A 26,525-nucleotide genomic window follows, 5' to 3' on the forward strand; every position below is an offset into this window, starting at 1 on the left:
ATTAGCTTTTTAATCCAACTTGTCTTTTTTAATTTCAGGAACATGTGTATAACAAATTCTCCTAAATATTTTCAAATGTTCCATAGTAGGCTTGACTTCATATCAAACCTCATATAGAGTTTTGAACTCCAATGCTTTAGTTGGTAATCAACTCAGTAAATATACTGAGGTATTCACTGCTGCAGTCTAAAACTTCATTGGTAATTGCTTTGAAAATGGCAAGCACCTACACATCTTCATAATGGTCCTGTTCTTTCTCTCACAAACCCCATTTTGCTGATGAGTATAGCGAGAAGTCAGCCTACTTTGAATTCCAACTTCTTTGCATTGCATTTCTAACTTTTGAGTTATATATTCTATCCCATTATTAGACCTTATGATGCTACACTTTCTTTAATTCTCGACTATGGCTTTAAAACTAGTAAACATATCAGCAACTTCAAACTTTGGTTTCAGGAAGTACACCCAACACATTTTAGAGAAATCATCTATGAAAGTGAAAAAATATTTGCTGTCATTGATAGAGTTCTCACTCATAGGTCCACATATATCACTCTAAATCAATTGAAGCTTTTAGAAGCTCTCCAAGCATTTTTCGAAGGAAATGACAATCTTTGTTGCTTACCAAGCTGACAAACTTCACACATTATACGAACCTAGGACAATCTACTCCTAAACCCGTATTATATTAGCCCAGATCTAATTATGTTCAAGTTTTAATGGTCACCTCAACCCCTAACCAACTTGTGATTAGAAACCTTGATATATTGAAGACGCCACAATAAGTGATGGATGTCCTATTGATAAGTCAAAACTAAAATACTCACTCTCTAACGGTGTTTTAGATGTTCAAAGAGAACAAAGAGAATTCAATCTCACAAATAATTTTCTGTATAAAATTCAAGCTTAATTCTTATTGAAATTAAGCCTTTAAATAGGCTACAAATTCAAAAAATAAAACCCTAAAAACAAAGGGAAAACCAGCCATACAAAGTGGTTTCCTATGGTGGCTGAAATTTTCATTCATTTTCTAATCTTATTTGGATTAATTAATTCCTTTATTTTGAATTAGGAATTAATTAATTTACAATGAATATAATAAAATAATAACTTTCCTAAACTTATTTCTCCAGCAAATAAATAAATAAAAACCAAAAAGTAATGGTAATTTCCTAAAACAAAAAGTAGAGTCAAATTAGGAAACTAAAATACTAGCTTTTTGACTAAGTTGACTTTGACCAATTTTTGACGACTTTGAGCTCCAAATCAGCTTCTATATGCTTTTTAGGATTCCAAATAAGCTTATTATGAAGTCTCACACATTTCCCTTGCTTGGAAGAAAAAAAAAAGCCAACTCAATACAATACAATAAAGCCAGCACAAAATACAGCAAAAACCGGCCAAATTTACTAATTGTCCGTACAACCCCTTTTTGGACGACTTTGAAGCTGATTTGACTTGATTCCATGTCCTCTTAGATATATGTATTGAATCTATGAAACATTGGAACCATTTCACGCTTTCCGGCCTCCAAAAATGTACCAAAACTGCTACCGGGGCCCGTAATGGCTTCCACCACTTGTATGTCAGAACACATCTTGGATCTTCTAGTATGGACAAGCTTTCTTGAGAATGAATTACCTCCTGGATAAAGGCAGCAAGTTTGATCTCGAATCTCTTAGTTTGAGCCCCAGTGATCGGCCCGGTCGTCATTCGTATCGGGTCAGCACCCCAGCGGGTTGTTAGTTGTGTAGGTTCGAACGGAATCACATCATTCCCTCCTCTTGAAAAGGATTTATCCTCAAATCTAGATCATCACCTGCAGCAAAAGGAGATAAAACAGAAACATTAAATGTGGCACTAACACTATACTCACTTATTAAATCAAGTTTGTAGGTATTCTCGTTAATCCGCTCCAAAACTTGAAAAGATTCATCTACACGTGGCATAAGCTTTGACTTTCTTTGTTTAGGAAACCTCTCCTTTCGTAAGTGCAACCAAACCAAATCTCTTGGGTCAAACACTATCACAACAAAATGTATAAATACATTCTCATTATGGCAAAAATTACACTTTTCAAAGTTAGCAAACAATATTTCCCAAATTTTTAAATTTCCACTAAGTAAAGCTCTCAACAATGTAGATGAAGTTCTATGCAACAAAAACATCTTTAAATAAGTCTCTTTAAAATTCATGACCAGCAATGACTTATTATTCATAATTACTTTATTAACATCACCAAAGCTAAGATAAAAAATTTTATTTTTCTTCTCCTTCCTTTCTTTTTCTTTCCCACTCACGGTTTGCATTTGTTTTCTCTTATACTCGACTTTGTCTCTCACTTTCTCTCTCTCGGGTTTTGTTAAATTTTTTCCACTCAACCTGGGTTTTAGAGGACTTACCTTGGACAGCAAGCTCACCTTTCTCCTTTTGGATGAATGGTGGAACCATTGGTGCCATACTAGCCTTCTCTTTGAGCCTCTCGACTTCCCTCCTTTGTTGCATTTGAAGTTAATCACTAAATACTTCCTTTGGAGTTAATGGCTCCAGCTTAAACTTTTTCCCTTTAAATTTAAATACAATGCTATTCTCTCTGTACCATAATGGATAGCATCTCTATCAAATTGCCATGGCTTACCCAACAAAATATGACCCACATGCATAAGAACAACATCACACAATATAACATCCACATATGTATCAATGCTGAATTTTACTTTGGCTTGTTTATTTACTTTTATCTTACCACTATCATTAAACCATTGTAACCTATATGGTTTAAGATGTTTAATGGTTGTTAATCCTAATTTATCAACTACTACATTACTAATTACATTACCGTAACTTCCACTATCAATTATCATACTACATACATTACCTTAAATTTTACATCGGGTATGGAAGATGTTTTTTCTTTGAACTTGATCCTCATCCTTGTAAACACTCAACATTCTCTTTGACACCAAGCTCAATTCAGAATTTGAAACCTTTAGGGTTTCGGCTTCAACCTCAATTCCTTCCTCTTCATGCACGGTCTCAATTTCAGCTTCAACACCATGATTCTTCGGTTTGGGCATTGGTTGGCAATATATCCTCGACCCTGGCACTTAAAGCAAACAATATCTCTAGTCTTTAAATGTTTAGGATAAGATTTACCTTCAGATTTGTGTGCTTGAACAAGGTCAGCTTGATTATCTTTCCTTGGATGAATAGCACTCCCTTCACCTTGATTCAGTTTTAACCTTGGCTCGAACATGGGATTGCTTCTCCAACTAGTTGAATTTATCCACTCACTGCTTGAAACCCCTCCAAATCTTGAGCCTACATCCCTCCTCTTGAATTGATGCTCCAATTTAATAGTCACATGCAACATCTCCTCCAATTCTACATATTGTTGCAATTCTAGTTGATTGGCTATTTCACGATTCAAACCACCAAGGAACCTTGCCATAGTTGCTTCTCTATCCTCATTCATACTTAGCCTCATCATAAGCATCTCCATCGCCTTGTAATATTCCTCCATGGACCTACTTCCTTGAGATAAAGATTGAAGCCTTTGATGTAGCAACCTATGATAGTATAATGGTACAAATCACTTCCTCATGGCTCCTTTCATTTGTCACCATGTACTAATCAATTCATCACCTACTTTTCTTCAGGTGTTTTACTCATTGGTCCACTATTGAAGTGTGTAATTACCAAACTCTATTGTTGCCAACTTCACCTTTTTGGCCTCCGAATAATTATGACAATAAAAAATCATCTCCATTCTCTCCTCCTATTCCGAATAAGCTTCCGGATCACTTTTTCCCATGAAAGGTGGAATATTTACCTTGATATTTCCTAGATCATCATCTTCATTCCTTGCTGGTCTCCCATAGATTAGCCTTTCTTAAGGTTCAAAAATTTCATCAAACTCCTCCTCCAAGTCATCTCCATAGTTACTTCCCCCGAATTCCTCTCTTGGTCGCCCATGGCCTCCTTGACCTCGACCTCGACCTCCATGGAATTCTTGCCTCAAATTTGTCCCACCATGAGATGTTTCTATTCTATCCATCCTTTGATTTATGTGGTCGAATTGAGCATTCATCTGCTGCAATTGCTCCATTATAGCCCTCATGTCCATTTGCTCTCCACACCTTGTAGCTCGGGTACCACCATGAAATCCTACGGACTCCTCTTCATTTATTCTTAAAGGTGGATCTTCTCTTCTCACCCTTGAATCTGCCATATTAGTATAAATAATGCAAAATAAAATAAATTCTCACCAAATATCACTCCCTCACGTGTTTCACTCAATCAAGGTCTTGACACTCGTGTTTTCACACTAGTTTCAGCTTTTTCCCTTTTTTAAGCTCACACACTCTTGCCTTTTTCACTCAATGAATTATCTCAAAGTTCTAATTAAAACACCCACAAAAAATCAATTAGATCACAAGTATGTTCTAATTAAATTTATCAAAAAAACAGTAGCAAAAAGTAAGCAATATCGAATGAATTAACAAATCCTAGTTTTTGACTTTTCTAGGCAAAATAAGGCAAATCAATGAGAAAATTTTGGAATTTTTTAAGAACTGGACCAGAGGGTAAGAGTTTAAGGATTCAAGAATAAAATTTAGGAAAAAGAATTTCAAACATGAACAAGAATCAAATTGAACAAAAATTAAGAATAGTGTTGGTTGTTGTTCTTGTAATTCAAGTTTTGTATCAATTCCTTTATCTAATTTTAATCCAAATAATTTACACACCCAAAATTCAAATATCCAGCAACAAAATAACTCTCCCTCAACTCCAAATAATGAATAACTATGCAACAATTCAGCAGCTCCAATAACTTCCAGCAAACAAATTTCAACACCAACAAATCGAATTTTGTTTTTTTTTTTTTTTAACTCATAGATTATAAATGTGAAGTCCCACATTAGTTGGAAAGGGGAATGAAGTATGGCTTATAAGCATGTGGATACCTTTCCCTTGTAGACACATTTTAAAACCTTGAGGGCTGGGTTGTAAGAGGATTCCTCAAGCCCAAAGAGGACAATATCTACATGCAAGTGATCTGGGCTGGGCTGTTACAGATGGTATCAGAGCCAATACCCGGATCGGTATGCCATCGAGGACACTGGGCCCCAAAGGGGGAGGATTGTGAAGTCCCACATCGGTTGGAAAGGGGAACGAAGCATGGCTTATAAGCGTGTGGATACATTTCCTTTGTAGACACATTTTAAAATCTTGAGGGCTGGGTTGTAAGAGGATTTTCCAGGCCCAAAGAGGATAATATCTACTGCGGGTGATCTGGGCTGGGCTGTTATAATGAAACAACTGCAGTAGCAAGAATCAACACCAAAATTGCAATTCCAACACCAAATAATAACCAAACCCGTGACCTCCAACAAAATACAAAAGTGCAGTTTTTTTTTTTTTTTTTTTAATATCTGTTCAAATTTTCTAATATCTGTTCGAATTTTTTTTTTTTTTGGGAATATATGAATGCAAATATTGAAGACTAAAACAGCAAAGAAAAATCAACAAAAACCGAATTAACAAGAACAATGATAAAAGACAACCAACAAACTAGAAAATAAAAATACGATAAAACTAGAAAATCCTAATTCAACTAGGAATGAATTTTTTTTTTTTTTTAAAGATGCAGAACATGTATGATGATAGAAGCAACCTTAATCTAATGCTAAAATTACAGATTAACACAAAAACAAATAAATCAAATAAAGATAGATCAAACCTGAACAAAATTTGGCTCTGATACCAAATGATATGAACTTACGACGATCTGCTCCTAAACCCGTATTATATTAGCCCGGATCTAATTATGTTCAAGTTTTAGTGGTCACCTCAACCCCTAACCAACCTGTGATTAGAAACCTTAATATATCGAAGACACCACAATAGGTGATGGATGTTCTATTGATAAGTCAAAACTAAAACAGTCACTTTCTAATGATGTTTTAGGTGTTCAAAGAGAACAAAGAGAATTCAATCTCACAAATAATTTTCTGTATAAATTTCAAGCTTATTTCTTATTGAAAAACAAGCCTTTAAATAGGCTAAAAATTCAAAAAATAAAACCCTAAAAACAAAGGGAAAACCGGCCATACAAAGTGGTTTCCTATAGTGGCCAAAATTCTCACTCCTTTCCTAATCTAATTTGGATTAATTAATTCCTTTATTTTGAATTAGAAATTAATTAATTTACAATGAAAATAATAAAATAATAACTTTCCTAAACTTATTTCTCCAGCAAATAAATAAATAAAAAAAAATAATGGTAATTTCCTAAAACAAAAAGTAAAATCAAATTAGCAAACTAAAATACTAGCTTTTTGACTAAGTTGACTTTGACTAATATTTGACCACTTTGAGCTCCAAATCAGCTTTTAGATGCTTTTTAGGATGAAAAATAAGCTTATTATGAAGTCCCACACGTTGCCCTTGCTTGGAAGAAAAAGAAAAAGCCAACTCAGCACAATACAGTAAAGCCAGCACAAAATACAGCAAAAACCAGCCAAATTTACTAACTGTCCATACAACTCCTTTTTGGATGACTTTGAAGCTGTGTTTACTTGATTCCATGTCCTCTTAGACATATATATTGAATATATGAAACGTTGGAACCATTTCATGCTTCCCGAACTCCAAAAATGTACCAAAATCACTACCCGGGCCTGTACCGTCTTCCACCACTTGTATGCTCAGAACATGTCTTCGATCTTCCAGTATGGACAAGCCCTCTTGAGATTGAATTACCTCCTGGATGAAGGCAGAAAGTTTGACCTTAAATCTCTTAGTTTGAGCCCCAGTGATCGGCCCGGTCTTCATCTGTATCGGGTCAGTACCCCAGCGGGTTGTCGGTTGTGCAGGTTTAGGCGGAATCACATCAACACACTTCCTGATTTTTGCTAACAGTAGGCATATCCTCAACCAATTGCTTTTCATGCATAATATTTAGAGAGTCATGAGTAAATGATCAAGCCTTCTATACCATAACATAAATTTATCACCAGATTTGGCATAAAATATATTGTTTCCTTTCTTGTTACACTCTACTACAGAGCTTTTTATTTCATTACAATATTTAGAATTTTACTTCCATGTCGATCATATATTGTGCAGAACTTATCTTGAAAGTTCAAAGATCCATTTTCAAGCATTTGTTCCACACTGAACAAGCTTTGATTAATTTCATGTACATAGAGCACATTCGAAATGAGTTTAGTCACTGTCGATCATATATTAACTTTCTTTGCCTTGAACTTGAATGAAATCTTCATTTCCCATTTGGACTTCAGAAACAAAGCTTTTGTCCAAGCTCTTGAAGTGATCAGCATCATGGGTCATGTGCTGCGTGCAGCTCCTATCCACCAACCAAGCTTCCTGGCTGCAATTTTCTGCATAACATGTAGCAACAAATGGCCTTTTCTCATTTTGTTGTGCTTCATCAGCAACTTGTATCTGGTGTGCTTGTTGTATTGGTCCTCCTTTGTTTTTGCAAACTTTTTCAACATGTTCAAGTTATTTGCAAGCCCTATGTTGAACGTTAGACCTAAACCAACAATATTTTTCAAAATGGTTATCTTTCTTGCAATGAGAGCACCTTGTAAGCCTCTTTCCTTCACCATCTCTATTTGAACTTCCAACATTTTTACCTTTGTCTTTACTTCCTTCACCTTCTCCTTTGATCAATTTTTGCTAGAGCTTTGCCTTTTTGTTGTGCCGGGAAAGCATTTTCTGTGGTCTCTTCTTAGCTTATGGATATTCTTTGTTCAATTGCTTACAAAGCATTAACAAGTTATGATAAAGAAATCTGATTTAGGTCTCATGACTCCTCCAAGGATGAGATTTTTGCTTCAAACTTCTTTAGCAAGCTAACCAGCACTTTCTCCACCATTCTTTAACCACTTAACTCCTCTCCAAGAATTCTGATCTGGTTTACAAACTTCATAAGTTTATCTATGAAGTCCACCAATTCTGAGTCCTTCATTCTCCTTTTTTAAATTCAATACCTGCATTTGTGTTGTTCTTGCACTTCCCTAAAACTCTTCTTTCAACTTGTCCCAGACCTCTTTGGGCGTAGTGCAAGCCATAATCTTGGTGAATATCACATCTGAAACATTAGCATGTAAAGCAGATAAAACCTTAAAGTTTAGAAGCTTCATAATTGTGTCGCTTCATTTGTGCAATAGTGGGATTTGCTCTCAAAGGAGAAGGATCTTTGTTGGTTTCCACAACTTCCTATAAGTCGAAAGCTAGAAGGTAAGCCTTCATCGTTATAGACCACATGGCATAATTTTCTCCAGAAAACATAGGAGGTGATGGAGTAGAAAAATGAGTTGAAGCCATCATAGAAAGATGTGAAGAAAGTTTTTGTGTTTTTTGCTATTTTTCTCACAGCCGCTCAAAGATTAGAAGCTTTGATGCCAATTGTAGGTTTTGAAACTGAAAAACATAGCAAAAAATGTGAATGAGGAAATTTGGAGCAGCAACTTTTTTCCATTACCATCAAGTATATATAACACACACAAAAGTTGAGTTTGGTTACGAACTACTGCTACTTAACCAACAGTGTTGCCATATATGATGTAAGATTTTAGTACATAAAACACATTATCACTTTTTCAAATTTAAACATAGCATAAAACTAAATATTTGAACAAAAAAATCTAATATTTTGTTAATATGATAGAAGAAGTGTCACAGCTGTCGACAAAGATTTCTACATGAGTTCTAAAGATATACAATCAGCTTAGAGCATCGAGTGGATGTGCTTTCTATGTATGTATTTATGTCTTAACATATGTATATGTTGATCTCATGGCCTGGCAGCTTTTCTAGAGTGGCTGAACTGAGGCATATATGGTCGCTAGACATCAAGGGAAGGATCAAAACAAACCTTCTGTCACCAAAATCAACTTATGGAGCTTATTTTGTGTATAAACTTAAGGAACCTAACTGGGCGATTAAGGATATACAAGTTGAGTTTCGAGTATATTTTGAAGGAGAAGAGGAGGTCAATGAACATGTGAGTGGGTGTAAAGTGTTCTTAGACCCTTCAGAAGATGAGCAGGAACCATGTAAAGTTAGAGAAGATGGGTGGTTGGAGGTTGAAATGGGTGAGTTCTTCAATGATGGCAGCGAGGATAATCGGGTGGTGGTATGCAGCCTAATGGGGACTGATAATTATATCAGTAAGGGTGGACTGGTTGTTGAAGGAATTGAGTTTAGGCCTAAGTTAGGTACGTAGAAATATCTATATATATATATATATATATATTTATGCCTTTCTAACTTGTTTTTTGTCATTTCTTGTAGTCCTATGCTATATCAGGAACTATTTGGAGTCCTGTTTCATTTTCTTATAGAGTTTCAATGTTTCATTTAAATTTGTGTTCGAGAAATTCTGTTTTAGTTCTGTGGATGATCAACACCTTTATTCCCCATCTCTCACTAGAAATCTTTTCTGGAGAACTGCAAGGCTTTAAGAAAACAGAAAACCATCACACTAGAAATCTTGGAAGATTTATAATTATGAACGATAATCTAACTTCATTTTTAGGCATTGATCGATTAATTATATGCTGAAAGACCTTTCTTATAGAGTTTGAAGTTAAGAATGATTTTACAGTATTTTGCATTGAGATTGTGTTGCAGACTTATATTTTCTAGAATAATCTATATACTTGTTAGTAGGCTTTTCAACCAAACTACATTTCCCAAAACATTGTTATTTTGTTCTTGCTTAAGGGCTTAAACAGCGGTTTTACCTTCTAATTCTTCAGTGCCTGTTTCTTCAGATGAATTAGGTTCCTTCCATTGATAGAAAAACCTTTCCATATTATGAACCATGAATTGCTGGTAAATATCTAGATTTCCATAGAAGAAATTGTTCTGGTTCAGCTTTGCAAAGGGTTAGTTTTGATATTTAAAAAAAAAAGAAAAAAAAAAGAAAAAACAGAGAGATGAGAATGTGTTCTAGCAGAAAAATTGAAAAAGAATGGATCTCTAGCTGATATTTATACAGTTTCGCATGTAAAATTGTCAAACACATTTTGAAGAGTAGCTAACAAGGAAAGCCTAGAGGCTTTGGCTTTGATTTGCAGATTCAACTTAAATATATACCTATTTTATTCCATCCTTTAGGTTTTGCCTTTAGTTGTGGTTTTGATTTGTGAAAAAGTATGTCACAAAAGCTATTTATTGCTTTTAATTAATTATATAGCTGATTAACTTCTTCTTTTTTTTCTTTTTTCAAAGAAAAAAAGAAAAATAAATAGATAAAACAGAAAAAAAAAAAAAAACTTCTAGCTAAATATACATTAGCACCACTATCTTTTCAGATAATGATCTTGACTTCAAACTTAACCCAACATGCTATTTCTTTGATAGATGTGAAATTTTGTTTAGACAATAGAACGAACAGTTTCTTGATGCACAAGGAATTTCACCAGGAGATAATTAATAAAAAAAACAAGTTAGTAAAATGGAAAAAAAAAAAAGTATCCTAGATTTCTTCTATATGAGTGTTAAAGATATTCAATCAGCTTAAAGCTTTGCAGTGAATGTGCTTTTGTTTAATAATCATAATCCATGGCATAGCAGGTTCTTAAAAGTTGCTGAACTTAGAGTTGCATGTTGGCTTGACATCAAGGGAAGGATAGAAACGAACATTTTATTGTCGAAAACAACTTATGGAGCTTATTTTGGGTATCGACTTCTATGCAGATGTGGGTTTGTGAAAAAGCGGTTAAGGTACAAGTATATTTGAAGGAGAAGAGGAGGTTCATGGATTGGGGTAGGTGTAGTTTGTTCTTAGACCCTTCAGAAGATGAGTAGCAACTATGTCGATGTAGGGAAGATGCATGGATAGAGGTGGAAATGGGTGAGTTCTTCAATGATGGTGGAATGGGTCATGGTGTGGTGTTATGCAGTCTAATGGAGACCGATTGTTTTACCACCAAGTGTGGAATGGTTGTTGAAGGAATTGAGTTTAGGCCTAAACCTGGTAGATAGAAATATATTTATGCATTTTTAACTAGTTTTCTATCACCTTTTTTTTAGTCTTTACCAGAAAATATATGGTCCTCTACAAAGACCAGAGGAGTTGTACTCCTTTTCAAAGTCGTGTTCAAGCAATTCTGTTCATATATTAGGGTTCTTTTTATCGATCATGACTTATTTATAATCCTATTCTTTTTATCCATCATGACTTATTTATAATCCTTACTTCTTGGCTGCTTATACCTTCAACTCCCAGCTGTTTCTGTGGAAGATTAATAATATTAAACGGTCATGAGAATTTGATAAAATGTTGGTTGGTTTTTATGAAAATATGTGAGATATAGAAAAACCTTGTTAAGTGTACAAAGGATAAAGGCTCATAGGTTCTACCCAGTTGTTGCAAAATTATGTTCCACGGGATCTTCATTTTTAGGCATTAATCAATTATTTGTTGAAAGACTTTTTCTTTAGAATTTGAAGCTGAGAATGAATTTATAGTGTTTTGCATCTAGATCACCATGCATATAAATAATTTCAAGGATGCTAACTACTTGTTAAGAAGTATTCAAACCAAACTATATTGCCCAAAAAAGTGTTATCTTGGTCTTTATGAATGGCTTTATAAGCTGTTTCCACCTTCGACTTTCTTTGTACAAACTAGGCTCTCTGCTATAGACGAATAATTTCCCATATTATGAACCATGATTGCTGCTCGTAACATCTAGTGTTTCCATAGAAGGAAATTGTTGTGATAAAGCTTAATGATATATCTGGGCTAGGACCTTTTCTACCATCTAAGGCTGTTATTGATAGCGAGAAAAGAAATGAGAAGAAAAAAGGAGAAAACAGAGAGATGTAAATGTGTTTGCTAGTATCATATACACAGCGGAAGCCTTATCGAGATTAAACAAAGTGTGCAATAAATTATGTCATTATCCATAAGTTTACTAACCTTTAGCGTAGAACCTTCCAAACTATTCTCTAAGCGAAAATCTGCATGTGGGCACACTTGATCATAAAAGAAACAAGAAGATTAATCTGAGAAAACCTCTGAAACTCACAGTTTCTGTTTTTCTCTCAAGGTGTTTTATTTTCTACTGAGATTCTAAATTTCTAGAAAATAATACATTAAACTTATTAACTGGAGGCTAGTAAACAGTATATTTATAGACTGGTAACCCTAATCCTCCTAAGGTTTAATAACACCTTGGGCCCAATTAATGGGCTCCTTCTTGTATCTTAATAATCAATTAAATGGGCTATGTCAATTAATGAGTTAGTTTGGGGATCTTACGGCTCATTATTAATCAAGGCTCCTAATCATGGATTGGCTTGCTCGAAGAGCATTAATCCAACAATCTCCCACTTGCTCTGAGCAAGCCTAGGACCGTGATCTTATATGGTGCTATTCCACTAAAAGCCCAGATGTGAACTCCAAGATTAATAATATTTATATTAAATGTATTTTTCCTTTGTAAAATATTAATAATTAATTGATAATAATTTTTGTCAATCAATTAATTATTTATTCTCTTAATTTATCAGTTTCTCTAATGGATCCAATGTACTGGCCAGTGACTTTCAACATCCGAGTACCAAAACATGTCAAGAGGATATTTCATACAAATTCTTTTTTGTATATTTCATAAATACCTAGCAATCAAAGGACCAAAATTCCCAAATCATCAAGATATTGGCTGTTCAAAAATAGACCTCACCTATTGATAATTCAAAGAACCATAGTCACTTAATTACCTATTTATAATATACTCAGGATTAAGAAAAATACATATCTAATATCGCCTGAGAATTAATACATTTCACATAAATTTATCCTTAATTAAATCTCTTCCGATCCTTTCAGATTGACCATAATTCATTCCAATATTTTATAATAACCAAGACAGATTATTTCATAAAATATTGTGGTCTAAATAAAGTGCCCAACTTTATTTAACAACTGTGAGATAATTCATTAATTATGAGAACCTATGACCATGTCTTCTATGAACATATCCATATGATCATATACTACATAATTAATCTGGACCTTATACGTAAAATAAAACATGCATAAGAATTGAAAATCCATACATTAAATCAGAAAATGAAATTACAATTAGTCTTGCTCCTAGAGCATAAATGTAACCAACTCCCACTTACTCTAAAGTAAGTCTGGAATCCTCTTAAGACCCATACAATTTAGATGCATCTTAAACACACGTTCAGGAAGAGTCTTAGTAAAAGGGTCTGCTAGGTTCTCCTCACATGCTATCTTAGTAACCACTGTATCTCCTCTATCAATGAAATCGGATCAAGTGGTACTTTCTTAATATGTGTTTCTGCTTTTTGTGAGATCTGGGTTCTTTGGACTGTGCTACGGTCCCACTGTTATCACAGTAAAGGGTAATGGACCGATCTGCACCTGTTGTCACATGGAGATCCAAAAGAAATTTCTTAAGCCATATAGCTTTCTTTGCAGCTTCAGATACAGCTACAGATTCAGCTTCAGTTGTGGAGTCAGCAACACAAGTCTGTTTAACACTCCTCCAACAAATGGCTCCTTCATTTAGGGTAAACACATATCTTGATGTTGATTTGCTAGAATCAATATCCCCTTGAAAATCAGAGTCCGTATAACTAAGGGTTTTAAGACTCCCACTGGAATACACCAACATATAATCCCTTGTTCTTTTTAAATACTTAAGTATATGTTTCACGACAGTCTAGTGTTCTACTCTGGGGTTTGATTGGTACCGACTTACTACTCCCACCGCATGGCAGATATCTGCCCTGGTACATAGCATGGCATACATGAGACTACCAACAACCGAAGCATAAGGTTTCTTACTCATGAGTTCTTTCTCTTTAGGAGTTTTTGGTGATTGCTCCATAGAAAGATAAATTCCATGTCTGAAGGGTAGAAGTCCCTTTTTGGAATTTTCCATGCCAAACCTGGTCACTATTTTTTCAATGTAGGAAGCTTGGGATAGAGCTAACATCTTCTTCTTCCGGTTTCGTAAAAGTTTGATTCCTAGAATATAGTTAGCTTCACCCAAGTCCTTCATATCAAACTGCTCTTTCAGGTAACCCTTTATGTCTGACAACACTTTCACACTGTTTCCAATTAACAAAATGTCATCTACATAACGAACCAGAAAAACGACCACTATTCCTTGAATCTTTTTATACACACATGATTCATCAGGGCTTTTCTCAAAACCATATAATTTGATAACTTGATCAAACCTGATGTTCCATAATCTGGATGCTTGCTTAAGTCCATAAATAGACCTATGCAACTTGCAAACGATGTGCTCTTGACCTTTTGTTATAAACCCTTCCGGTTGCTGCATATAAATGTCCTCTTCCAGCTTCCCATTTAGAAAAGTTGTTTTGACATCCATTTGCCAGATCTCATAATCGAGAGCTGCTGCTACAGCTAAGAGAATCCGGACAGATTTAAGCATGGCTACTGGCGAAAAGGTTTCATCATAATTGATGCCCTCTTTCTGGGTGTAACCTTTTGCCACCAATCTAGCTTTGAAGGTTTCAACCTTCCCATCTGGTCCTCTCTTTCTCTTGTAGATCCACTTACACCCAATTGGTTTTACCCCTTTAGGTGCTTCTACAAGAGACCAGACTAAGTTAGAATCCATAGATTCCATCTCACGGTCCATGGCCTTTCTCCATTCTTACACATCAACATCCTCCAATGCCTCTCTGTATGTGGTAGGGTCGTCATCAGGATTATCCAAAACGACTTGATAAGTCTCTCCTAACAAGACATACCTTGCAAGTTTACGTACCATTCTCCCACTATGAGTTTGCTGCACTGGTTGTTGTACATGTACAAGAGGATCCAAGTTTTGTGGTTCAAGTGGATTATCAATCTCTTCATTATATCTTTTTTATTGAGTTTCTTGAATTTGGTCCTCAGCTATTTCCTGTGTTTGTTCACCTTCGGGTACATTTTGTATATTTTCCCCTCTTTGAACATCAACAGGAAACAGGGGTGGAAAAATAGGAGTTTTTGGTAGATCTCGAACTGAGTCAAGCTCTTCAAGAACCATTTTACTCTTAGGTTTAAAATTGTTCATATAATCCTTTTCTAAGAAAGTGGCATTAGTACTTACTATCACCTTCTTTTCCTTTGGATTATAAAATATTCCACCTATTGTTCCCTTAGGGTAGCCAATAAATATACACATTTCTGTACGAGATTCCAATTTATGAGATTTTTGTGCTAAGACATATGCTGGGGCACCCTAAATCCGAATATGGTTTAAGCTGGGTTTGCGCCCTTTCCATAATTCTGTGGGTGTCTTTGAAACAGATTTAGATGGAACCAAGTTTAGTATGTATATAGCTGTTTCTAAGGCATATCCCCAAAACAATTCAGGTAATGATGAATAACTAAGCATCGACCTCACCATATCTAAAAGGGTTCTATTTCTCCTTTCAGAGACTCCATTTTGCTGAGGCGTTCCAAGAGATGATAATTGAGAAATGATCCCCTCTTTATCCAAGTAAGACTTGAACTCTCCAAACAAGTATTCACCGCCTCGGTCAGACCGAAACTGTTTGATATGGACACCTAATTGCTTTTCTACCTCAGCCTTATACTCTCAAAATTTATCAAAAGCTTCAGACTTATGGCGCATTAGGTAAACATAACCATATCTTGAGTAGTCATAAGTAAATGTGATGAAATACTCATACCCACCTCTTGCTTGAACGCTTATTGATCCACATACATCAGTATGTACCGATTCCAATTGTATGGTGGCATGATTTCCTTTGGCCTTGAAAGGCCTCTTTGTCATTTTACCTTCTAAACATGATTCACATACTGGTATAGGTTCAAAGATCAAGGAATTCAAAATTCCACTTTTAACCAAACCATAAATCCTACTAGAATTAATATGACCCAATCGCAAATGCCATAGATAGGTTTCATTTGAAACCTTCCTTTTCTTTAATAAGGGAAGTTGCTCATCATCATTAATTTCAATGGCATTAATACTATAAGACAAAGGAGTTAAAAAATATAGACCATTCATCAATAATCCGGAACAAATAAAAGTATTATTACTCTTTATTGAAACTGAGGAATTAAACTGTACTGTTAAACCATGTTCAACTAAACAACTAACAGAAATCAAATTCCTATTAAAATCCGGAACAAATAAACAGTCTAATAAACTTAAAATTTTATTCTTGATATATAACTCCACTAGTCTTACTGCCATTACGGAGACATATTCTCTGTTTCCCAACTTCAAGCTTCTTTGTCCTTTATTGAGTGGGCTGCTTTGTTTGAACCACTGCAAAGAGTAACAAACATGGTTAGTGGCTCCTGAATCAATGATCCATTTGTCATTGTAATTCTCCACTAAACAAGCCTCAACAACATTTAGACTATCCATACCTGATTTAGGACAGTCCTTCTTCCAGTGACCTTTCTGTCCGCACTTGAAGCACTTGCCTTTCGGCTTCTTCATTGCAGCCGGTTTGACAGCTGGACCTGTTCCCTTCTGCTTCTTGTTCTTCTTTCCATCCTTAGGCTTCCCTTTAGGCTTTGAAGAACTTTCAGCATGATAAGCACTTTCTTGCTTCCTGAGAGACCTTTCAGCACTTTCATTTTGAACTGACTAAAGCTATTCGCTAGAGATTCCAAGGTCATGTCTATCTTCATCTCTTGTTCCATCTTAGCCCCCATCACTTCCGCAGTACTGATGTGCGCCATCATCTTTAAACAATGGTCCCGCACACTTCCTCCAGTCATGCGAGTGTTCATTAATGCCCCTATAACTGCTTGTCTAGCAGTACTGCTACTTTTAGCAAACATCTCATCTAGAGTCTGAATCATTTCTGACACACACTCTAGACTATCAAGTTGCTTCTGCAAATGTTCTAAAACGCTGGCAAGAATATAACAGCGATCTGTTATATTTGCCCGTTGCCAATCTACAAATTGCTTTTTAGTTTCCTCTGAAGCATTAGCAGCGGGCTCCTGGGGTTTCGGAGTTGTTGTAATGAATTTAATTCTCTCAAAATCAAGGACAATATAGAGATTGGTTTTCCATAGGTCGTAGTTATTTCCATCCAATGGTTTTTGATTCAAAATTGTAGCTAGAGGATTAAAGGATGCCATTTTCTGAAAATTAAAATGCATACATATTAACACGTAATCAACAAACAAACATACAAATATGTAGATCCCTTAAACTACTTATTATTAATGTTTATTGCAACAATAATTTAATTTCCATTACAAATACTTACGTTGGGTAAAACATTTGTAATAAATTAAATTTTGAACATGATATATTTTAATGTCCTACTAAGTTAGCTTCCAGGAAAGGTGAGGTGAGTCTCAGACTTCTTAAAAACCTACCTCTTTAGACAATGCCTTCTTAGATAACCTCAAAATATACCACTCAAAATTGATTAAAAAATTAAAACTTTTTGAACCCGATATGTATAGTGCCTACCAAGTCAGCTCCCAGGAAAGGTGAGGTGGGTCTCGACTCCTTAAAAACCTACCTCGCTAGACAGAGCCTTCTCAGATAACAAAAACACACATCATTCAAAATTAATTTTAAAATCAACCATTGTTTCAATAATCTTTAGGCTTTTAATAACACTAACAGAGTTTCGTTGGGAGGATTATTAATATCATTAAAATTGAATGTAATAATCATTAATTTTAATTTCAAAATTATCTTTAATATCTAAGTATTGTCGTCGTTGGGCCATACAACCTTATTAAAATTTTAAAATTATTTTAGATCCAATCCAATAAAATCTGGTCATGTTTATCCGTTGGGGCATCACATAACCATTTTATTATTGGACCCTTAATGGAGCCCGCAGGTTTCAAATTAATTAAATTAATTCTTTAAAACCTTCACCCATTCAATATTTTACATTAATTAATTAGGGTTTTCCATAATAATATTATCTGAATAAAACAAATATTATTATGCATATGTATATACCAAATGATGCAATTATATGGCACCACCTATTCTAAATGACATGTTAAGCACATATCACATATTATATCCATATAATTTAAACAATTATAAACATAGAATAATTAATAGGCCCTAATCCATGGTTTCCTAGAAAAGAAAAATTACAAGCCCAATAGGCCCAAAAAGTCCAACTTAATATCTAGCCCGTACTTCTTCTTTTCTTCAGATCTTGCAAGTTAATGGGGTGTGGGCCAAGTTAGAATTGGTTTCTAGGGTTTTTGGCCCAAAAAACACAAAACCCTAACAAGTCCCCTATTGATCCCGAGCACCAAAACCGCCGCCAGTCGCCACATAAAACTCGGATCACCATGAAATTTTACAGGAAGGTAGATACCCAAATAAGAATCTACCCACAAAAAATCATCAAAATCCAATCACGCACACGCCTCCACGTGCCTGATGAATTCAGGCGCGTGAATCCCACTCTCAGCAGCTTTTAGTGGCGCGTGTGGGCGCGTGCAGGTGTTTCCTGCATCCTCCCACCGATCCTCCTTCATGTCCTTCAACTTCTTATGATGTTGATCTATCAAACCGCAGCTCCAATACACATGAAAAACGATGAACAGCAACGAGTATACAGTTTTTTTTTGGGGTACTTTTACATATTTTTCCAATAAATCCGAATTTACATAAAAAAAATTCAAATAAAATTGTAGGAAAAATAAATAAGTAAATCAATCAAGGAGGAAACCCTATTCTTATGATTAGCCTCCTTGTTACATCCCAAAAAAAAAATATACAAGCAAAAATCTACCATGGATTAAGGGCAAAAACTAAATCATTCATTCATAATAAAAAAAAATATAAATAACATGAATAATAGAATCCTAGGTGTCATATATCTAATATACATCATATATACATGAAAAATAAAAAATGGATTCGATTTATCACACACCAATTCAATCAAGGCTCTGATACCAATTGCTAGTATCATATACACAGCGGAAGCCTGATCGAGATTGAATAAAGTGTGCAATAAATTATGTCATTATCCATAAGTTTACTAACCTTTAGCATAGAACCTTCCAAAGTATTCTCTAAGCGACAGATCTGCGTGTGGACGCACCTGATCACAAAAAAAACAAGAAGATTAATATGAAAAAACCTCTGAAACTCACAGTTTCTGTTCTTCTCTCAAGGTGTTTTATTTTTTACTGAGATTCTAAATCTCTAGAAAATAATACGGTAAACTTAATAATTAGAGGCTAGTAAACAGTATATTTATAGACTGCCAACCTTAATCCTCCTAGGATTTAATAACACCTTGGGCCCAATTTATGGGCTCCTTCTTATATCTTAATAATCAATTAAATGGACTCTATTAATTAATGAGCTAGTTTGGGGATCCTACAACTCATTATTAATCAAGGCTCCTAATCATGGATTAGCTTGCTCCAAGAGCATTAATCTAACAGTGTTTGAGCAGCAAAGAACGAAACTGTATGTGGTCCTAATACAGTTTAGCAGGACACACAATGTTAAACACAACTAGTAGAGTAATTGATAAGAAATTGGGATCTAAATGCTTATCTTTTCATGCTTAAGATATGTTTCATTGATTTCTTGGCTCATAATGGGGATGTACACCTGCATATTGGCTGTTATTAAGCAAAAAAGTTCACTTGTTATTCGTATAAGCAATCAACTTAGATAGTAATCGGTCAATGCCATCAAACTTATAAATATATATATATATATATAGGAAAATTTTCAAATATGGATTATAAAATAAAGATATCACATCGGGCAACATGTTGTCCGAGAAATGCTCAAATAATATATTGTTTAATGTGCATCTTAACTTTATTAAATCTAGATCTTAATTGGAAAAGAGTGAAATAGTTTAACATTATGTTGTAGAGCTAGTGTAGGGGAGAAAATTACCTTTAAAAAGTGAAAAAGAACATACGGTAAAGTTGAAACTTAACTAAAGTAATGAGAATCCGTATTATATAGTATTACATCCCAATCGTCAGCCAGCTGAAGTCACTGCTAACAACCTTACGCATTAAGTTTCTTCTTATATTCATTATTTTTTTCATGGTTTTATGAGCAGGGAAATCACAAAATGAAGATTACTCAATTGTCGGAAGAGTGCATTTCCCATATAACTTCCTTCACATCTTCAAAAGATTAAAAAAGAAAAATAAAAATTCTTTTCCAAACTAAAAAAAAAAAAAAAAAAAAAAAAAATTCTTTTCCAAAAAAAAAAAAAAAAAAAAAAGTTACTTTGTAATTTTTGCCATTATATACTTTTGCATCTATGGGCCAGCTCAATCGTGATAGTCAATGTGCTGACTGAAAAAGAAGATGATAATAAATAATAATAATAATAATAATAGTATTAAAATGATAATCAAATAATGAGGTGTCATACATTCAAGAGTTTTATTTATTACAATTAGTAATGAGTATAAGAAATTGTTATTTATTTTAAAATGTTATTTCCTAAAATAGACGAAAAAGAAATACGTTATTTTATACTTTTTTATTCTTAAAAATTACTAATCCTATTAAATTGGGGTAATCATTTTATAAATAAGATGTGGTTTAAATGTTATCAAGATAAATGCAGGCTTGTGAAAATTTTTACAAACAAAATTTTTCTTTGAAAGTCAAACTTTTTTTTTTTAAATATTAATAAAATATATATAATTAATTAACATCTTTTTGTGTATATTAAGTTTTCAATATGGCATGGAAAGGCTGTCAAATATAGAAATCAATTTTTATTTATATAAAATAAATTAATAAAGAAAATAATTATACTGCCTGATATATACAAAATATTTATATTGGCTCCACCGGTATATACAAAATATCCTAGAATTATTCAAATACTAATCGGAAAGCATATACGTAGTTGGGCGTTAAAGTTTCCAAGTTAATTCTACCTTCTCTCTAAGTATAGATAGAAGCTCGTTGATGATTCTTCTAAGCAAGGAAAAACATAAAATGAAGATTACCTAGTTGCCCGGAAGAGTGTATGTAACATTCTAGTCTATCCGCATGAGAAATCATCTTACAACCCAGTCTTCACAGGTTTAAAACACGTCTCAGGAAAAAATATCAACAGCCCCTTATAAGGCATACTTCGTTCCTCTTTCCAAAGGATGTGTAACTTCACAATCCATCCCCCTTGGGACCAGAGTAATAGCCCAATCCATCCATATGAGATATTGTCCGCTTTGGCAGCACTCACGGGTTTAATACGCATCTCAAGGGAAAGATATCCACAGCCTCTTATAAGGCATGCTTCGTTCCCTTATCAACAGCCCCTTATAAGGCATACTCCGCTCCTCTTTCCAAAGGATGTGTAACTTCACAATCCATCCCCCTTGCGGGTTTAATACGCATCTCAAGGAAAAGGTATCCACAGTCCCTTATAAGGCATGCTTCGTTCCCCTTTCCAACCGATGTGAGGCTTCACAATCCACCCTTCTTGGGGCTCTGATACCAACTGTAACAGCTCAGTCCACCCGTATGAGATATTGTCCGTTTTGGTACAGAGGAATCCTCTTACAACCCAATCCTCACGGGTTTAAAACGCGACTCAAGGGAAGGTATCCACAGCCCCTAATAAAGCATGCTTCGTTTTCCTTTCCAACCGATCAGATGTGGGACTTCACAGTGTATCTCCAAATAATTTCAAATTCAGCTTCATCATCATCCATGGATTCCCTTTTTGAAGAAGCACTCGTTTTCCATCTTTCTGACAACCACATCATCATTGGCAGCGATAACAACATGGTAAGCAAAATTGTCAGTTTTAATTATGATACATCTTGAATCTCTATAACTCATATCCTTATTTATTGAAATTTGCACAAAGCTTTAAAATAGGCAAAGGGAATGGAAAAATTGTTATATGATAGGTGTAAGAAGGCCTTAAAGTATATTGAAACATGAGCATGAATCAAAAAAATTGTTATATGATAGGTGCAAGAAGGAAAGCAAAAATTGGTTTTTACCCAGTTTCCGGAAGAGTGCATTTCTCATATGCTTTCCTTCACATCTTCAAAAGATGCTTGCAGGTCCTCTCTGGTTTAACAGCCAATGATTCCAATGTGGTTTAGAGAAAGTTTATTTCCCATGGCTATCACCAAATCCTCTCAAAATTAGCTTCAGCATAATCATCCATGGATTCCTTTTCCAAGAAGGAACTCTTTTTCCATCTTTTCTTACGAGCCCATCATCATTGACACCGATTAAAACATGGTAAGCAAAATTTTCAGTTTCCATTTAATTTTTCTATCTCTCATATATGTAAAACCAGTAGGATTTAGTAATAAGGAAGTTAATCGTTATATATAGAAACTTCGTTTGCATTTTTGACTTTTGCACTAACAAGTTCAAAATAACTAAATTGATACCTTTAGGAAACTAGAATTATATGACAGTTCTAATTTTTAGTTGTTACTGTTATTATTATTATTATCCATGAATATGGTACATCTTGGCATCTATAATTCGTATCCTTATTCATTGAAATATGCAAAGAGCTTTAAAATAGACAAAGAGAGTGGAAAGAAATGTTATATGTTAGGTGCAAGAAGGCTTTCAATTATTTGGGGAGATACACCAATTTGTTGGGGGTGGACTTCTTTACCTGAAATGTCTAGGTATGCTCTCTCATCCACATTATATCATACATTTGTTATGATGAGGCTAGCTTGCTCTTTCTTTGATTGATGGGAAATTTTATTTGGACAAATAGATCAAACAAATTTGGAGAAATAGAGCAAACAGTTTTTTGATGCACATGGAAATAAACAAGGAGAAAATTAATTAAAACAAGAGTAGCCAAGACTTATAAGAGTGGACTGTGTCGAAAACAAACAGTTTCTTGTTGTGCATGGGGGTAGGTGTAGTGTGTTCCTAGACCCTTCGAAGATGAGCAGCAACCATGTTGAGATAGAGGAGATGGATGGATGGAGGTGGAAATGGGTGGGTTTTACAACCATGGTGGGGAGGTTCATCAGGTGGTGGTATGCAATCTGATGAAGACTGAATATTATACCAGTATGAGTGGAATGGTTGTTGACAGAATTGACTTTCGGCCTAAACCTGGTAGGTAGAAATATATTTATGCCCTTTTAACTTGTTTTCTGTCACTTCTTTCTAGTCCTATACTATACCAGAAAGTATATGTTCCTTTAGAAAGACTAGAGGAGTTGTACTCCTTTTAATTTTGTTATACAGTTTTAATGTTTCATTCAAATTTGTGTTCAAGCAATTCTATTTATAATCCTCATTAACATCTCGGGTACTTGTGGAGAAACCGCAAAGCTTTCAAAAATCAGAAAACTACCACACTAGAAATCTTGGAAGATTGAGGATTATGAATGGTAATCTTCATTTTTAAAAAGTTCATATGCTTATCTATATAAGCAATCAATTTCAATACTAATTCTTATGCCGTCAAACTTCAAAAAATATATATGCAAGATGAGACAATTTAACATTATCTTGTCATAGCTAGTTTAAGAGAGAAAATTTGTCCCTTTTTTTTTTTTTTTTTTTTTTTTTTAAATGGAAGGTAAGTTGAAACTCCAGCTAAATTTCTAAGAATATAAACTAGTTTTAGTATCAAGAAAAAAAAATCGAAAGAAAGAAAAACAGAGAGAAAACAGAGGGATCAGCATGTGTTTAGGCAGAAAAAAAATGTGTTTGAGCAGAAAAAAGAAAGAATCTTTATTTAGTTTCCTATCCCTTTATTGATGTTTAACCTTGCTTAATATAATTATCTTACTCTTATTAAATGCTTTCTTTAGTTTTATACTTTGTAGTTTGTACTCATTCATAGAAGATGAAGATGGAGAAATTTCCATTTCACAGGTTTTTATGGCAATTCCTATGGTCTGTTTCTATGCAATCCAAACATTGGAATTGGAAATGGCCATTTCATTCCAACCAAGCATGTCATGAATTTCAACTATTTGGTCTTTTAATACCAGCATCAGTTTTAATAATATGGTCTTTAAATGCAAAAAATGTATGATAAAGAAGAAGAAAAGAAATACTCTTTAGCATTCAAAATTTACCGTCCAAATGAATAATAGATTGTTTTACAAAAGTAAAACTCATCAGACAAAAATTTGCGGCTAAAAGTTTAGTAGTTAAAAACCTCTGACCCACACCATATGAGAAGTTCCTTTGTCATCGTCAAAAATGAATTAAAAGATATAATAATCCTAGATATTGTGAAAAGGTGAACCAGAACAATTTCCTTCGATGGAAATCCTAGATATTTACCAGCAATTCATTTGAAGTTAAAGGCATCGGAGAATTCAAACTCAACTTCAAACTCTGAAGGAAATGGTCTTTCAACATATAATCAATTGATTAATGCCTGAAAATTGAAGATTACCATTCATAATTTTCAACTTTCAAGATTTCTAATGTGGTGGTTTTCTGTATTTTCAAATGTTTGCAATTCTAGACAAAAGATTTCTAGTGAGAGATGAGATATAAAGGTTATGATCATCCACAGAAGTAAAACAGAATTTCTGGACACAATTTTAAATGAAACATTGAAACTGTATAAGAAAACGAAGTAGGACTACAAATATTTTCTGGTATAGTACAGGACCATAAAAAAGTGGCAGAAAACAAGTTGAAAGGCATATTTATATTTCTATGTACCAGATTTTGGCCTAAACTCAATTCCTTCAACAACCAGTCCACCCTTACTGATATAATTATCAGTCCCCATTAGGCTGCATACCACCACCCGATTATCCTCGCTGCCATCATTGAAGAACTCACCCATTTCCACCTCCAACCACCAATCATCTCTAAATTGACATAGTCCCTGCTCATCTTCTGAAGGGTCTAAGAACACTTTACACCCACCCCCATGCTCATGTTCATGGACCTCCTCTTCTCCTTCAAAATATACTCGAAACTCAACTGGTTTATTCTTAAACGCCCAGCAACATTCATCAAGTTTATACACAAAATAAGCTCCATAAGTTGATTTTGGCGATAGAATGTTTGTTTCGATCCTTCCCCTGATGTCTAGCCACCATACCTGCCTTAGTTTAGCCACTCTAGAGAAGCTGCCAGGCCATAAGATAGAATTAACATATACATATGTTGATACATAAATACATACATACAAAAGCACATCCACCGCAAAGCTTTAAGCTGATTGCATATCTTCAAAACTCGTGTAGAAGTCTTGGCTGCTCTTTTTCCTGAATCCATATATATAGTTGTTCAATCTTGCCAACTCTTTTTCCTTTTTACTGCCTTGTATTTACCATTAATTATGTGCGTCAAGAAACTTACTGTTCTATCATCTAAATAAAATTTCACATCCATCAAAGAAAGGCCTGAGCTAGCTAGCCTCATTTCAAAACGTGTTAATGATATTTGAGCACAGATAAGATGTAGTGCAGGTTGAACATACCTAGACTCTGCCGGTAAAGATGTCTTCCGATAAACTGGTTTATGTCCCGCGATTGAAAGCCTTCTTGAACCTATCATATAGCATTTTTTTTTTTTTTCCCCATTTTCTTTGTCTATTTTAAAGCTCTGTGCATTATTTCAATGAATAAGGATATGCTGAATATGAATTATAGATGTCAGAAGATGCATCACATTCGTTGGTACTATAATAATAATAAAACAAAATTAGAACAATGATATATTTATGGTTTTGCCAAGGCATCAATTTAGTTGTTCTGAACTTGTTAGTGCAAGAGTCAAACATGCAGATGATGGTTCTATATAAAACAATTTACTTCCTCATTACTAAGTAATACTTGTTTTACATATACGGAAATAGAAAATTGATCAGAAACTTAAAAATATTTTAATAGAAACAAATAATAATAATCATTTACAATAATTAGGGATAGGTGCGAGTAGTTTACCACAAAACTAATAAATATTCTAAAACCAAATTGATGATCAAAAGGTGAAATAGAATTGGAAATTGAAGATTTTACTTACCATGTCTTTGTCAATGATGATGCGGTTGTCACAGAGATGGAAAAAGAGATCTTTCTTGGAAAGGGAATCCTTGGATGATGAAACTAAACTGAATTTGAAAGGATTGGGTGACAGTCCTGGGGAAGAAACTTTGTCCAAACCACATCGGAATCAATGGCTGATCTGAACAGAGTACAAACCCGAGAAGACATGCAAGCATCTCTTGGAGATGTGAAGGAAATTATATGGGAAATGCACTCTTCCGGCAACTGGGTAATCTCCATTTTCGATTTCCTTCCCCCAAAATAAAACCATGAAAATAATACTCAACATAAATTCCAAGTCAGTTCCTATAGCGATTATTTTTCTTATACACAAGGTTGAATAAATTAAATTAAAACACTTTATTTTGCTGGCATTGACTTCATAATTGACTTAGTCAATAAGATTTCTTTGGAGGTTGAATAAATTAAATTAAAAAAAAAAAAACAGTTTATTTTGCTGGCATTTACTTCATAATTTACTTAG

The 26,525-nt window shown here is 34.3% G+C and overlaps 2 protein-coding genes across 4 annotated transcripts in view; one reads left to right on the forward strand and one right to left on the reverse strand.

Moving 5' to 3' along the window:
- LOC107422510 (putative F-box protein PP2-B12) overlaps window positions 1-26,525 on the forward strand; it is a 111,887-nt gene that overhangs the window by 3,407 nt on the left and 81,955 nt on the right. The window contains exons 3-4 of one of the 3 annotated variants that reach the window (XM_060815820.1): window positions 8,842-9,251; window positions 10,615-11,236. The exons of the other annotated variants lie outside the window; for them this stretch is intronic. Coding sequence (XP_060671803.1) covers window positions 8,842-9,251; window positions 10,615-10,622 — 418 coding nt within the window. The 3' untranslated portion in view covers window positions 10,623-11,236. Of the gene's footprint in view, window positions 1-8,841; window positions 9,252-10,614; window positions 11,237-26,525 lie in introns of those variants that run through there. 3 annotated transcript variants of the gene reach the window in all.
- LOC125423360 (F-box protein PP2-B10-like) lies at window positions 24,566-26,030 on the reverse strand. The gene is made up of 3 exons (XM_060815526.1): window positions 26,019-26,030; window positions 25,474-25,598; window positions 24,566-25,120 (listed from the first exon to the last, which is right to left on the reverse strand). The coding sequence occupies exons 1-3, from the start codon at window positions 26,019-26,021 to the stop codon at window positions 24,697-24,699; spliced, it is 552 nt and encodes a 183-aa protein (XP_060671509.1). The 5' UTR covers window positions 26,022-26,030; the 3' UTR covers window positions 24,566-24,696.

Source organism: Ziziphus jujuba, chromosome 3, assembly GCF_031755915.1.
Source record: "Ziziphus jujuba cultivar Dongzao chromosome 3, ASM3175591v1".
Classification (NCBI taxonomy): Eukaryota; Viridiplantae; Streptophyta; class Magnoliopsida; order Rosales; family Rhamnaceae; genus Ziziphus; species Ziziphus jujuba.